The following is a 15,467-nucleotide window of genomic DNA, read 5'->3' as shown; positions in this document are numbered from 1 at the left end:
TAATGATAAGGGTTGAGAGATAGAGCCGTTGCACACTCAACTCTCGACATCAATACAGTTTGTGTCCCTTTACATTAAGAAGATTGTCAGCATTATTTTTCACTTAAAGGCTGTGTTCTCATATTTAGTAATTACTATGATATTGCGTTATGTGCACTCTTATATGTATGATCATAACCTGATGAAACGCTTTGACAAAAATATTTTAAATTGTTTTCGAGATTGACTGTTAATGCATAAAGCTTTAACAAGCCGTCATTCCAGCAGTGGAATCGTAATCTCACTTTTATGCATTGCATTCCAACCTGCAAGGTATCAAGGTCAGTTCGCGGTCAGTAACATAAATGTCATATAAATACTATCTCGTTAGCTATGTGAATGTGAAGTTTATTTTGATCAGAAAGATATACAATGAAGATATACAGTGGTATCATTATGGTAGGTCAAATACAGATTTTTTTATGTGTTTTCAACAAATGAATGATAAGTACCAGTTTTTATTAAGCATAAGGGCGATGATTAACGATACTATTAATAATGGAATCAAATAACAATGAGCAACAAACCTCTAAAACATGTCTGTTCGATGAACGCGCGCATTCATGTTTTTTATCTTCTTGTGTTTTTCTATTATGTAAATATATATATCTGATCAATAATATCCGATAAAACAAAATAAGCCATCACCCTGTAATTAATTATCGTGTGATGCAGCTAGGAACTGCTTAGAACAAAATTAATGTATTCGCTATATTGGATCTTATAGATTTAACCTTTTGATCGTTCATTAACACTGACCACAATCAAATCCGTATATCTTTTGGAAAGATATTTCTTGTTCACTGTGCCACGGTCATTTTCTAAAATCATTCCAGGGGAATTCAAATAATACATTTATATCTCAGTCGTTTGGTTATATTACATTATTATTATTATGTAAGATGTTCCATGTTTTTTGGTGATTTTTCCCCCCATTCTCAATCTCAAAAAGAATACATTTTTCCTAAAAGACTGCCTAAACATCCCAATTGAAGGCTTCCCAAAAATAAATAAAAACATCAATTTCAACATTTAGTTTATTTCCCTATCAATCTCTATTAGTTGATATAAGTAAAAATAGAATTGAAAACATTTTTATTCTCAATATTCAAGTATTTGTTGGCAAGAAAAACAAGTTCAATTCTACAAATTTGTCAAAACAACGCGATTTCGCGATGCAGAGGGCCCCTGGAAAAATGGTGAGAACTGTGTCAGAATAGAAATGAAGTGTGTTGGATTTCCAAACATGGTATTGGTTAGGTTTTGTAAAGGACATTGTAATTGTATATAATAATTTCTATAAACATTGAATTTGTTTACATTTTCAAAGCAACTTAGTATTGATGATATGTATTTTTGAACAGAGAAATTGAAACACGGTCATCATTCTAAAGCATCTTGCTTGCGTGGACAAATAAGGTATAACAGCTGTCAACAATTTACGAGAACAATTTTTGCTTGAATTACAGGTTGTTTTCTTGCAAAATTAAAAAGTTATTGCTCAGAAGATCTATTGATTTGGGACAATTTTTTTTCTACAACTCTTTATAAAACTTCAAATCATATTAACAACATCATATAAATTAGAGTTATATACTTAATATAACAAGATTATTGCCAAGCAATAAAAGTCCCCTACCTACACAGGATCCACAATTTTCAGCAATGTTTGTAGTTTATTTGTTGTCATAGAAACCAAACTTCTTGACGTAGAAACAAAATAAAATTACGTGCATATTCTCCATATTGCCATCTATCCATGTTTAAAGTTTCATGCAAAAATATGAATGAAGAACTTTTTAAGTTATCGAAGGATCAACCATTTTCAGCAATATTTCTAGTTTATTTGTTGCCATAGTAACCATAATTCTTCATGTAGGAACAAAATGAAATGACGCGCATAATCTCCATATTGCCATCTGTCCATGATTTAAGTTTCATGAACAAATATGAAGAACTTTTTAAGTAATCGCTGGATCCAGAACATTGTAACAGACTGACAGACACACCAGAAGGGGACTAATAATCATTTGACGTTTCTTCCAAAAAATTGATTTTTGTTCAAATTTGATTTTTTTTTACAATTTTGCTTCTGGATGTGGTCATTTAACGGACTGGTAGATATGGCTAAAAAAGGCCTAAATAATCAGGTAATATCATCGAAATACAATGTCATTTCACAAAATAAAACAGAAAAAAAAGATTAACCACAGAAAAGCATGAAATAAAAGTAACAATTTGAACAAGACTATTGCCAAGCATTTATATGTCCCCTACCGATTCCACCATTGTCAGAAATTTCCACCATTGTCAGATTTTTTTGATTTTTTATTTGTTGCCATAGCAACCAGAATTTTGACGTAGGAACAGAATTAAATGACGTGCATAATGTCCATATTTCCATCTATCCATGTTTTAAGTTTCATGAACAAATATGAAGTGCTTTTCAAGTTATCGCAGGATCCAAAAAAGTGTGACAGACAGACAGACAGACTCACAGACAGACTCACAGACGCACAGCGCGCAAACCATAAGTCCCCTCCGGTGAAACCGCTAGGGGACAATAAACCAAAATATGTACAACAACATCCGACTAGGTAACTTACCTGAATAATGTGTTTCAAATGAATTAAGAGCAAAACATTATTTTGCCTATACAGTTTAAATTAACAATTAAATTAATCATGTGACTCCTGTGGTTTGACCAGTTTTCGCAACTTGGGAACATAATATGCTGATGTCATATATCAAATATCAAAGCTCTAATCCATGTGGTTTCAGAGATGTGTTAAAAGTTAGTTAGCAGCATGGAAAACATGTTATGTCTTCTATATATACCTATAACAAAAGTAGCCCCGCCCCTGGACAGTCATGTTAATTGATAGAGCAACTAATTTGAACAACCTTGGTAGAGGATTTCGCAAGAAATGGTTGTGTTTATGTCAAACTTGCTCTTTAAAAAGCTTTAGCCTAATTTTGAAAAATGAGTTGCGTCTAAAAATATGCAATAGCGACAAACTTCAATGCCTTCAGCAGTTTGACTTCATCAAGATTGAGTACAAAATGTGACATACAGAGTGGTATCAGGGCATTGTGTTCCAGATTGAAAATATGTTTTTCTTAGATTTGACCAGGTGACCTTGCTTTTGTACAAATTTGACTCATATTCGCTTAGGTATTTTCAGTGTATACATTCTGACCAAGTTTTGTGAAAATGGGCTGAACATTGGTTTTATGAAAAATACAATGTTTTTGAAAAATATCATGGGCATTTACAAAATTGTGACTATTGTGTGACAAAATTGTGAAATGATGATCCCATGATGGTAGAATGAGGACCAGTTAAAGCAAACTTCATAATGATGCTGTACATTGGAGTTTAGTTTAAACCTATTTATTTCAGCTCGATTGCATCGAAAGCATAAGTCTTATTTGAAACTCTCTCAATTCAGTTTTCTGGGACTAGAACCAGTACTTGGTGTTTATTGTGTAGATCTAAAGAACGCATCCACAGTGGTGATCGAACACGTGGCTTCTCGGTTGCTGGGCGCACACCATTTCCAGTATGCCACGGCGGCGACCTTTTTAAAATTTGGACCAAAATGCATCCATAAGTTAGGTTTATAAGGCAAATTAGAAATCATAGCTCATATTGATGTATGACAAGCATTAAATATAATGATAACAATTGTGTATGCAGTCATATACAAGTGAGTACTATAATGTCATATATTGAGTAAGATATAACAAAGAACATTGTAGTTTATGACTAGTTTATTACACATAATTTGCGGAGATTGTTTAATATTGTATAGTAAGTGTACAAATTGAATCTTTTAGAAAACCCTCTTTAAACATTGATGGGTTTTCATACACAAAATACGTTTTTAAGTATATTATTAAGTCACAATAACTGGAGTGTTAATCTGAGTGTTTTCTTCAGAAATCACTTCGTGTCAGATGAAGTTTTCTCATAACCAATAGACAAGCCAGCCTAAAATTTTCCTTGTTAAGGAGGACACTCTTAGTCATTATTTAGTGGGTGCAGTGTGCAACCATGTTTCTGTATTGAACCACTTAATTAATATCTACAAAACATCCTTCTTCAGTATGAATGTTAAATTATTAAATTAGGTTTTTAAAAGGGACAATAGCAAAGTTTTTTAGTGAAAGGCTCAATAACTTGAATATTTTCTAGCTTTAAAATTCCCTGGAAAAGAAATGTTGCTCATCAGGATGAAGTCTGAAGTCTGCACAACTAAATTCTGAAATTTCTACCCCAAAATGAGTCAACAATTATGCAAAATGCAACTAAGAAAACAGCCAATTAGTTATTATACAACACTCAATTATGAGTTGTTTTCAGTCCATATCATACAGACCTAGATATGCCATGTACAATTTTGTCCCATATTTTGGACATAGGCAAATCCACTAATCAAATAAATATTATCACCAAAAAATCATCTTACTACACTGAATACTTAAACAATTAGTACACAGTGCCAAAATATTAAAAGAAGTTTTAGCACAGGCTAATCAGGGACGACACTTTCCGCAAAAACATAATTTTTGCTAAGAAGAGACTTTCCTGAACCAAAAATATAATTAAGGCGGAAAGTGTCATCCCTGGGACAACAGTTTACCCACATTCATTTAACCCCCTTTGTACTGAACACAGCCCATATATAAATCAACAACGGAAATTATGTCAAACAGCCGTAACACTGCAAAAATTGGTCGGCCAAAATAGTTCCTTCCTTTATGATCACCTATACATGTATATATGATGGTTCTTCAGTTGTCAAACTTTGAGTATATTTGTTCACGAATTTAAAGGAGAGTGGAGTACACATGTTATTTTACAATTTTGATATAATCTACAAAAGAATCTTGAAGTATGTCACATACATTGATGCCCCAATGGTACATGTTCGGACACCAAACAAATCCACTATTATATTCTACAAATGGCAAAATACATAAAGGGCCATAACTCAGCACAAATTGGCGGCTGTCAAGATTCCGTTCTTAACGATCATTGATGTAATTAAATTATTGAAGCTTAAAGATTCAAACAGAAGTTAAAGGGGAAATAATAAACACATTTTTGAGAATATATATTCTTTAGTGGGAAAAACAGACACAAGGCAATAATTTTGGCAACACTCCACACATTAAAATTCCTTTCTATAAAATCGTTTGCACATTATGCTTCGCTTTAGTGCTTAATAAGCTCAGAAGTGAAGTTATCCACTCCCGTAGATTTCTCTGCCTTCAGACTGTGCACTTTCTACTCCACCTCTGCCTTTAGTAAGCACAGACTGTCGTCAGCCGCTCCTGGTCTGAGATCATTCTGACAGAGACCGCGCGCTGGTCCAAGCAGGTATTTAAAGTGTTCGATGGGTTAGATTTGAACAAAAAAATTATAAAAGAACAGTGATAATGTTACATAACAAATATAAAATCTGTGCAATTTGGTTAAAATATGCTTGGCGGTTTGGAGCTAATTGACAACTGACCTCTCACAAGTGACAACAGACGACACGCCGCTGGGCCAGCTACAACCAAAGCTCACCGCATTTTGTGCTCAAGTGGGGTAAACAGAAAAAGCACATTCGTTGAATTCATATACCTCGCAAAATAAATTATGTTCTGGCTGGGTGCAATCCTTTGATATAAAGGTATAAAAAAATAATTAAGTGTAGGGCTATTGCTTTATGAATTCTCCTCATTGATATCTTTACACCCATGAAGTTTCTTGTTGAAATCTTGTATTGTATCTGAGATTTAGCCTTGAAAAGTTACATCATATCCAAACAACAAAGAGCAATAACTATAAGTTAAGAGAATGCAGGGTGATGGTTATGTTCATGTCACTTATTGCCATTGATTTCCACACATTCTCGAATTATCTTATCTGAGATATAAACCTCAAAAGTTCCATTTTACAAAAACAACGAAGGACATTAATTCTTATTTAAGATAATGAAGGGTCATGGTTCTTAGTTATGACACTTCTCGTACTTAATATTGCTACACCCATGAAGTTTCATGTTGAAGTCTTGCATGGTATCTGCGATATAGCGCTGAAATGTTTCATAATACGAAAGACAAACACATAGCAATAACTCTTAATCAAGAATGTTTTAGTTATGGTTATTGTGCATGGCACTTCTCCTCATTGATATAAACACACACACAAAGTTCCTTGTTGATATCTTATAGTTTCTGAGATATAGCCCTAACAAGTTTTGTGACAGAAAGATGGACGAACTGACGGATTGACATACTTTCGGACGGAAAGCACCATTTTTATATCCATCCGTCTTGGCGGGGAATAACAAGGACCATAATTATGCCATAAGGTGTTTCAGTTAAAACGCTTTACAATAATCTGCATATTAAAGCCATTCAACTGTGAAAGTTTGAGAAAGATCAACCCAGTAGTTATACAACAAAAGTACACAGCAAAAGCTTCGAGACGGACGTTGTTAAGGACCAACTTACGGACGGACAGTTGGATGGACAAGTGCATTGCTAAATGCCTCCCACTATGTAGGCTCATCAAAAGAACAAAAAGGACATGATAATTCTTCCAAAATATGTCATAGCAAACATTCCTTTCTTCAGTATATAACAAGGGCTGTTTGTAAAACATGCATGCCCCCCATATGGGCTGTCAGTTGTAGTGGCAGCCATTGTGAGAATACGTTTTTTGTCACTGTGACCTTGACATTTGACCTAATGTAAGTTATCATCCGGAAACCATTGTTCTATTTCGAGTCACTGTGACCTTGACCTTTGACCTAGTGACCTGAAAATCAATAGGGGTCATCTGCCAGTCATGATCAAAGGGGGAGTGAGAGGGGGGTATAATGTGGGGTGTGGTAATTTATAAGTTGTTTAAAAAAGAAAATTATTTTTTTTTTTGGGGGGGGGGGGTTAGGGGGGTGGGGGTGAGAGGGGGGTATTATGTGGGGTGTGCTAATTTATAAGATGTTTAAAAAAACATTTTTTTTGGGGGGGGGGTAGGGGGGATGGGGTGGGGTGGGGGGTGGAGAGGGGGTACCCCAATAATGTGGGGTGTGGTAATTTATAAGATGTTTAAAAAAATTTTTTTTTTGGGGGGGAGTGGGGGGTGGGGGGTAAGGGGGGTGGGGGTGAGTGGGGGGGTATAATGTGGGGTATGGTAATTTATAAGATGTTTAAAAAAAAAATTTGGGGGGGGGGGTGGGGGGCCGGGGGTGGTAGGGGGGATGAGAGGGGAGGGATAATGTGGGGTGTGGTAATTTATAAGATGTATAAACAATATTGTGGGGGGTAGGGGGGGGTGGGGTGAGAGGGGGTAATATTGTGGGTAGTGGTATTTATAAGATGTTTAAAAAAATGGGGGGTGGGGGTAGGGGGGTGGGGGTGAGAGGGGGTTATAATGTGGGGTGTGGTAATTATAAGATGTTTTAAAAAAAAATTGGGGGGGGGAGTGGGGGGTGGGGGTAGGGGGGGTAGGGGGGTAGGGGGGTAGGGGGTAGGGGGTAGGGGGGAGTGAGAGGGGGGTATAATGTGGGGTGGGGTAATTTATTAGATGTTAAAAAAAATTTGGGGGGGTTGGGGGGTGGGGGGTGAGGGTGGTAGGGGGGTGGGGGTGAGAGGGGGGGGGTTATAATGTGGGGTGTGGTAATTTATAAGATGTTTAAAAAATGTGATCATAAAAAATAACAAATGATTTCACACTGACATGACAAATATCCTCTATTCATTAAACATGAAATTTAAACTTACTGCATTTGTTTCCCCTGTATATAAGAAAGATATAATAGTGTATTACCTCCCCTGTCCTGCTTATATTTATATTAATCAACAAAATTTAACATTAACACAATATTTAATATACAAAATATAAAAAAAATCTCATATTCTGATAATATTTTTACCGATCCACTTTATTTTACTCAAAGGATGATGTTTCATTGGACTGATAATTATAGATTTAGGATTACAGACCAGTTGCTTCAGTTATATTGTTCAGAGTTCGCCCTGTTGGCCGTGTATGCATTCTTGAGTTATCATCCAAAAACCATTTTACTATTTCGGGTCACCATGACATTGACCTTTGACCTAGTGACCTCAAAATCAATAGGGGTCATCTGCGAGTCATGATCAATGTGCCTATGAAGTTTCATGATCCTAGGCCTAAGCGTTCTTGAGTTATCATCTGACAACCACCTGGTGGACGGACCGACAGACAACCACCTGGTGGACGGACCGACAGACCGACATGAGCAAAGCAATATACCCCCTCTTCTTCGAAGGGGGGGCATAAATATTATGTTTATTGAAGTCGTTGTAAGGACTTATATCTACACCAGTAAAACTGTTGATCAGTCGGCAAGATGCTAAGTACAACGAGTAAAAACCATATTAAACGATACATTAACATGTACATTGTTTAGGTTAAAGTCTATCTTTAACAAACTGTAGTTGAACAAATTTTGAAATACTAGACAGATCAGACACATTGTTCTTTCAAATGCTTGTATTAAACAATTGCACACAAACACAAAACACATCTAGGTATATTCTACATTCATTGAAAAACATAAAAAGAAATCAAAATAAAATCGAATGACAGTATCGTTCATATTTCAGCATTCAGTTGGTAATGGTAACGCGGCAATTGGCAATCTACATACATTAAACTGCAGCAAGAGTTAGAAATAATCATCTTTAAGACTGGTGTTAAATAAAATAAATAGCTTAAAACAAACACTCTAAACTACGGCAAGAAACTAAAAGAAAAAAATACACAGTTATTATAGAAGTACTCCAACTATTTAGTAAATTATAACGAAATTCTTTCGAAGGTAGTTTAATCGCCCACCCCTTTGAAATATAATACATGTGTTTGTAAATGATACATTTTGAAAGGAACAATTTAAATGAAAACTGTGTAATACTCGAAGAAATAACTATTAGATAAATCAAGTTTCTACTATCGTTTACCGTAAGAGAAGCAAACACTTTTTTATACTACACGTTTTATGTTCTCCCATGCGCGTTGAACATTATTAATTAACTGTTGACCATATTTGTCTCTGATAGTTACGTCAGCAACGGTTTGCTCTAGTGATACATGTTCATCTGAGTTTCGGAAATGTTGAACTATCGCGTCGTCCTCTGGCATTAACGTTTCTCGTGCATCACTTGGCAGCGCTGGCACCTCGTGGATCATAAGTGACGTCGCTTTAGACGTCCTCACTATGTACTTCGAACGTTGTTTGTGTAGCCACAGCTTTCGTTCACGTCTCGACATAAGGAGAGTTGATAAATGAAACTTTTCGGCAAATGATATATTATAGAAAGTTTTATTTCCAGATGACATCAAGTGAAAAGAATTTCTGAATATAAATGCTCCACCATTCAAATGATCGATTAATTTGGCCCATGTTGTAATATTTTCTTTTAGTGGGATAATAAACTCGTCTAGGTCTTCATTTACAACAAATTCAGAATCATGCTTGTTTCGGTAAAGGCAGTCTTGTAAAGCAGCAACTTGTCCGAAATAATGAACATCTTTGACAGGAATAGGCCATTGTACAACTTCAATGATGTTGCGTTTTGTGTACATGTCTAAAATAATCCCGATGTTTGAAGCAGACGAATAATTATACACAACAAATTTATCAGCACCTAGCAGAAGATTCAGTTCAATCCACTGCACCAAAGCGTAAGAGTCGTTATAGTTGTTATGTATAGGCATAAGACACAAGGTAAATCTGCGTTGGTATGTTTGAGGTGTATCTGTGGATTTTACGACAATAAGGCTTGACGGTTGACGGCAAGAGTTTTCCGCAACGGAAATGTACGTTGGCTTCCGTTTGAGTTGGGAAACGCATTTAAATAGTGTCGCAGCGTATCTGTGAAGAAAAGATGTACATGTATTAGCGGAACATCCAGTCTACCAATTTACATTCGGGTGTAGTTTTTGCATCCAAAAGACATACATTGATCATTTTGATTGGTAAATAAACAATGTTTTCGAGTGTTGGGGCCTAGGAATGAAACCACTGGGTTCTCTGTCGTTATTGAGCTACCCACCAGAAAGACATATTTTGTGTATATTTCACATAGAAACATTGTATATGCATAACTTCTGGATTCTTGCTTGATCGGAATCACATGTATGCAATTTTAAAAACAAACTGTATTTTGCTTGGTTTTGCATAGGTGTGGGATTCTTATTGCTTTTTCTACAATCACGAATGACTGATGTTATTAAGATTAAACTTAAATACGAGAAAACAAATATTAAAACATAGTCACCTGTCAATATACCCGCAAGGGGAGTTAGACAGTATAGATAGATAGATACTGAGACTGTTTCAGTCATCATGACTTTCATAACTCCGACTGATGGTAATGATTGGTTGTGGTCGTCAATACAAAGTATTGTAAAACCTTTTTGTAAGAATATTATTAATATTTCGATATTAACAAAATATCGTATTACAGAATATTATATAATTACATCATCGTCGTATCGTAGCATGCTCCTAATGTAGGGTTGCCAAACGTCAGCATCATCAATCTGATTGATCTATCTACCGGATTTCTTACACATTTAACAATGCAATAACACATAATATTAGCCATTTAGTTGTATGATTCCTATTTACATGGATGCAGACAGACTTAATTAGAACTATAATATTGACATAAGGGTTCCTTTTTTTGCTACTTAATTATATTTTGGTTTTTGTAAATAAATAAAATTTGCTCAATCGGCGATTTGCGAATTATTACGATACAATTATGTACAGTTCATATCAATGTACGGGTGGCCAGATGAAATCGGGTACCATGTTTAACAACGTATTTAATGAGAAAATAAAAATGAATATTAAAAGAAACACTATTTCTACGCTAATACACACCTTGTTTAAATAAAAAGTAGCACTGTATTAAATAATACCTTACAACATGTGTAAGTTGTTTGTTAACCTATATGAATGTACAATTTAATATGACCGTGTTGAATTTAATTTGAAACATACGCACACAAAATTTACAAAACTAATATAGCTATCTGTTTATAATGTGTTTATATTAATTTGCTATTGTAGATTTTATTATTTAAAAATCTTACACATGCACATGTGTATTCACATTTATGTATATTTATACGCATATGCATATACATGTGAATTTAATTTTTCTGCTGATGTTTTTCTAAGGAAATAATTGAAGATGTTCTTTCCAACTTATTACTGTATAGTATTTCAGTATATTGTTGTAGTATGTGTAATATATACATTCAGTTGTATTTCAATTTACCCGATGAACTGATTATGGGTCGAGTGTTTGAAAATTTTCATGCACATTTATGATTTATTAGAAGTAGCAAAATATTACATAAACATATAATGTTCGTACGTTGTATGGCAGAATAAATAAATTATCAATAGGACTGCGATGAATTCGTTTGAAACATATGCAAACAAAAACACAAATTAAAGGCCTATCTCAACATTGTAAAATTATATTCAATAAACTCTTGATATTAATATGTTAAAGTAAATACAAATAACAATAATTCTTACAACATTTAATATTCATAACATTTGTCTGTTTGTGCTTTTTTATATATATGTTAGATTGATGTTTTATTTTGAGGAACTCATTTTTATGCACATACTAGATACATTAATAGCGCGTTTTGTAATGAGACCATACAAACATACCTATTGTCATGGGTCTCTGGGAGTGATTTAAAAACTAGAAGGCCGCTCTCTTCCATTATAAAGTCAGTGCCGTCATCTGACATATACCACATTTGACACGTGCTGTGGACTCCACCTGATGTAAGTCCCACCAGAAGAACTTGGCTGTCTTTGCTGTCGTAGAACGCAGAAAACACAAACGTGTCATTTTTGTCGTCAGCCGGCAACCACGTGGTCTCAGTAAGAGTTTCTGACCGCAATGTCATGAGATTCGCACATTGGCTGTTGATTTTAATTGAACATGTTTTGCTGATGGTCATATTTGATGACATTCTTTCAGACTTGTGTTGTTGTAAGGTTGTTGTTATTATGTCACGAGCTCCTGAAGATGTTACGTTCAATCTCGGATAAACATAGTGTGTTGAAGTATACAGAAATATTACAATTATTGGTAGCAAGAGTACTCCAGAATAGACCAAAAAACGTCGTGACCACATTTTGTTAAATGCAAGTTTCCTATGGCCCATGTAAACACAGTTGAAACAATACCATTGGTGATTTCACTATTTTAAAGCAAGCAATATACTAAATTGAGAAAATATTACGTTTATCATCCTTTCGTTCTCCTCATTCATTTCGTATGCTCGGCAAAAACACACACTCAAATCAAAGATGTACCACTCATATTATTGACAAACCGGAAATCCGTTCTTACTTCGAGCTAAACAATTACCGTACTGTCTCTGCTAAATAGCATGCACAACAACAGAACCATATACAAAGCATTTTTTTCAAAACGATAATCATTTCATATAGACATGATTTATGTACATATAAATAGTAAAATAAACAAATTGACAAACTCGCCTTGGATTACATTCTGAATAATTATACGAATTAACGCTCAGAAATGAACTTTAAGTTTAAATAATAATATTCTAACCTTTTATCTTAGAACTTATTTGAGACATTTGGTTATAGCAAATAACAATTAGAAATCGCATCATGTTACTATAAGCAATTATATTTATGCCACTACTAACCCTCGTTATATATGTGTTCAATAAGAGTCATTATACATTTATAAATGCCGCTCTGTTGTGCACTTCAGTAAGGTTTACATAAACCTCTATACACGAGTGTCCCGATTACCGTAATTGATCTAAGTTTTCGGATACGAGAAAAATAGATACGAAAAATATTCAAAAAGTACGAGTGTCGAACATATAAAGACATATATGTTATGTTTGTCAATTATTATATTGAAATAAAGCAAATTAATAAATGTTCAATAATCTTATTGTGTTGTACGCTCCTTTCTCTGCTTTAAATAAAGTGCAACTTGACTTATTTGAAATCTCTTACCTGGAATGGTATAGAAAACGTTAAACAAAACAAAAATAATGCTTCCTGAATACGATATCATTTATGTTGGGTGAAACCATTGTTTATTACCGGTATACATGGTAATCTACCCTATAACGCAATTGTAATGGTCACTGGCCCTCATGGCATTCTATGAAAGGTTGTATGACCTTAATCCGGTCGTAAAACTCCATGATCGAAGGAACCCAGAGCAAAAACAGGGCATAAATCTAGTAAAATAGCGCTGTAAAATCACTGTCCGAGTAATTAATTATGACCGAAAACCCGCATGTCCGAAAATATAGAGTCACGAAAAATAGTTATTTTGGCTAAAAAAAGGTGGAGGGCCCGAAAACTTAGAATAATAACGTTGTGTCACACCTTAAATCACACAAAACTGTGAGTCGAACATTACTTGTTCTAAAAGACCTTGTTAAACCATACACAGCAAATAGAGATTTGACTAGTTCTGTGCATATCAGTAATAAAATTCATCTTTTATTACAAAGCTTGTGTTATAATACTTGTTTAATATTTTAAAGGGGCCTTTTCACAGATTTTGGCATTTTTTAACTTATTCATTAAATGCTTTATATCGATAAATGTAAACATTGGATCGTAAAAGCTCCAGTAAAAAATCAAGAATAAAATTAAAAAAAGGAAAAGAACATTGCCCGGAACAGGTTTCGAACCAGTGACCCCTGGAGTCCTGCCAGAGTCCTGAAGTAAAAACGCTCTAGCCTACTGAGCTATTCCGCCGAGTACACGTACTAGACGTATTTTATACCTTATATAAGCAATCTTCGTAGTTTCACAAAATTTAACGACAAAAACAGAACTCTCCAAATTATTCAATCGTTTCGCGTTGCAACGCTTTATAATTTTTAGGTTTTAAAATCGTCAAAAGATGCATATAATGGCTATATTAGACCATGGAAAATGTTCAGTATTACTGTTTTCTCACAATTATCATAACTAAAACGAAAATTTGCGAATTTGAAACAACTTTTTTCAATTTTGTCAATTTACCAAAGCGTGAAAAGATCCCTTTAAGACGCCGTACTTGTATTGCGTACTTTTTCGAAACAGTCTGTTTATGGTTGAGTTATACAGCATTACAATTACAACTAAAATTAAGTTTTTATAAATGTTTTCTAAATAAAACTTTTCATTAAATTTATGAATCTAGTCCCAAATAGAGCCATGGACAAGATCGTGCTTTTTGAGGACACTAGCAACAACCAAAATGCTCTACTCAAATCCAAATTTGTCACGTGAACATGACCACTCAAGTTGGGCCTTATAATTAACGTTTTCATCTTACATTGCCCATGCTTCAGTACCCAAAAGTCGACAACGACAGTTTTTTTCTCGACTATCACGCATATATTTTTTATGAGAATACACATACTCTAATGGTAACATCTAAATGCGGCATGTGCACGTATCTATTCATTCAATTTACTTGCAGTGCTTTTATCTACTTAAACGTTGAATGAATTATTAAAAAACTTTTTTTCAAATGTTTTATTTCTTCTGTAAACGTGGCTTTACTTTGAAAATGTTCTAGTTGTAGTTAATGGTGTTGTTTGTTTAGTATGTAAACAAATCATTAAATACAACAATCTTATATTGGTTCCGCAATAAGCTTGTTGGGAACATTCATTCATAACGAAAACTGTGTAACATAAAACATAATTCATAGCATCGTTTCCTGTTTAAAACGTATTTGAATCTATAGAAACATTAACAAAATGATGACAAAATGTCAAGTCATCAACATTACCAAAGTACTAAATACGCTGTTTATATCAGTGTTATCATATTGTTCAAAGCCTAAAATAATACTGCTTAAAACGTGCCGCTTCGAAAAAAGCAAAACTACTGAACGCATACAAACGTCAAAAAATATAAGCTATGTTTTGAACATCTGTTTTGTTATTTTTAACGGCTAGTTTAAACCAAACTTACATGTACCCTTCTTAATATTCGAAGGCATACCAAAAATAAACTGAACACAAGTCATGCGTCCTCCCATTGCATGACTTCAGCATAACTCACCCGCTATGCTTTTAATAGATGTAGACGGACGGGTGTCCATTGTAATGTATTCGGTAAGGAGTACAAGGTGTGGAGGTTTGTTTTATTACTAACATAGCATAATAGTATGGACCATATGTTTACTAGGGCCACTATTTCAGTACAAATATGTATACAGTGTAAGACTCATAAACTTAGATACAAGGCCCACGCTGGATTTTTGAGAAGCAATACACTCTGTGTTTGTCGTCTTCAGAAAACGGGTAATCGGATAAATGATATTTACGACTGATTATTCAATTA

General features: G+C 34.4%; 1 protein-coding gene across 1 annotated transcript; it reads right to left on the bottom strand.

The window, feature by feature from the left end:
- Positions 1-8,510: 8,510 nt before the first annotated feature.
- On the bottom strand, positions 8,511-12,389 carry LOC127863408 (uncharacterized). Its single transcript, XM_052402931.1, has 2 exons — positions 11,781-12,389; positions 8,511-9,956 (listed from the first exon to the last, which is right to left on the bottom strand). Exons 1-2 carry the CDS (start codon positions 12,284-12,286, stop codon positions 9,065-9,067), a joined length of 1,398 nt encoding a protein of 465 aa, XP_052258891.1. The 5' UTR covers positions 12,287-12,389; the 3' UTR covers positions 8,511-9,064.
- Positions 12,390-15,467: the final 3,078 nt, after the last annotated feature.

This window comes from Dreissena polymorpha, unplaced genomic scaffold (genome assembly GCF_020536995.1).
Source record: "Dreissena polymorpha isolate Duluth1 unplaced genomic scaffold, UMN_Dpol_1.0 chrUn007, whole genome shotgun sequence".
Lineage (NCBI taxonomy): Eukaryota > Metazoa > Mollusca > Bivalvia > Myida > Dreissenidae > Dreissena > Dreissena polymorpha.
The sequence above is the reverse complement of the archived record's forward strand: the minus strand, read 5'-3'. Positions and strand labels throughout refer to the sequence as shown.

Bases quoted from the DNA above. Each gene is read 5' to 3' on its own strand.
- LOC127863408 (XM_052402931.1), bottom strand. From the start codon at position 12,286: ATGGGCCATAGGAAACTTGCATTTAACAAAATGTGGTCACGACGTTTT. The intron at 9,957-11,780 runs GTATGTTTGTAT...TTTTCTTCACAG, and splicing joins CCAGAGACCCATGACAATAG to ATACGCTGCGACACTATTTA.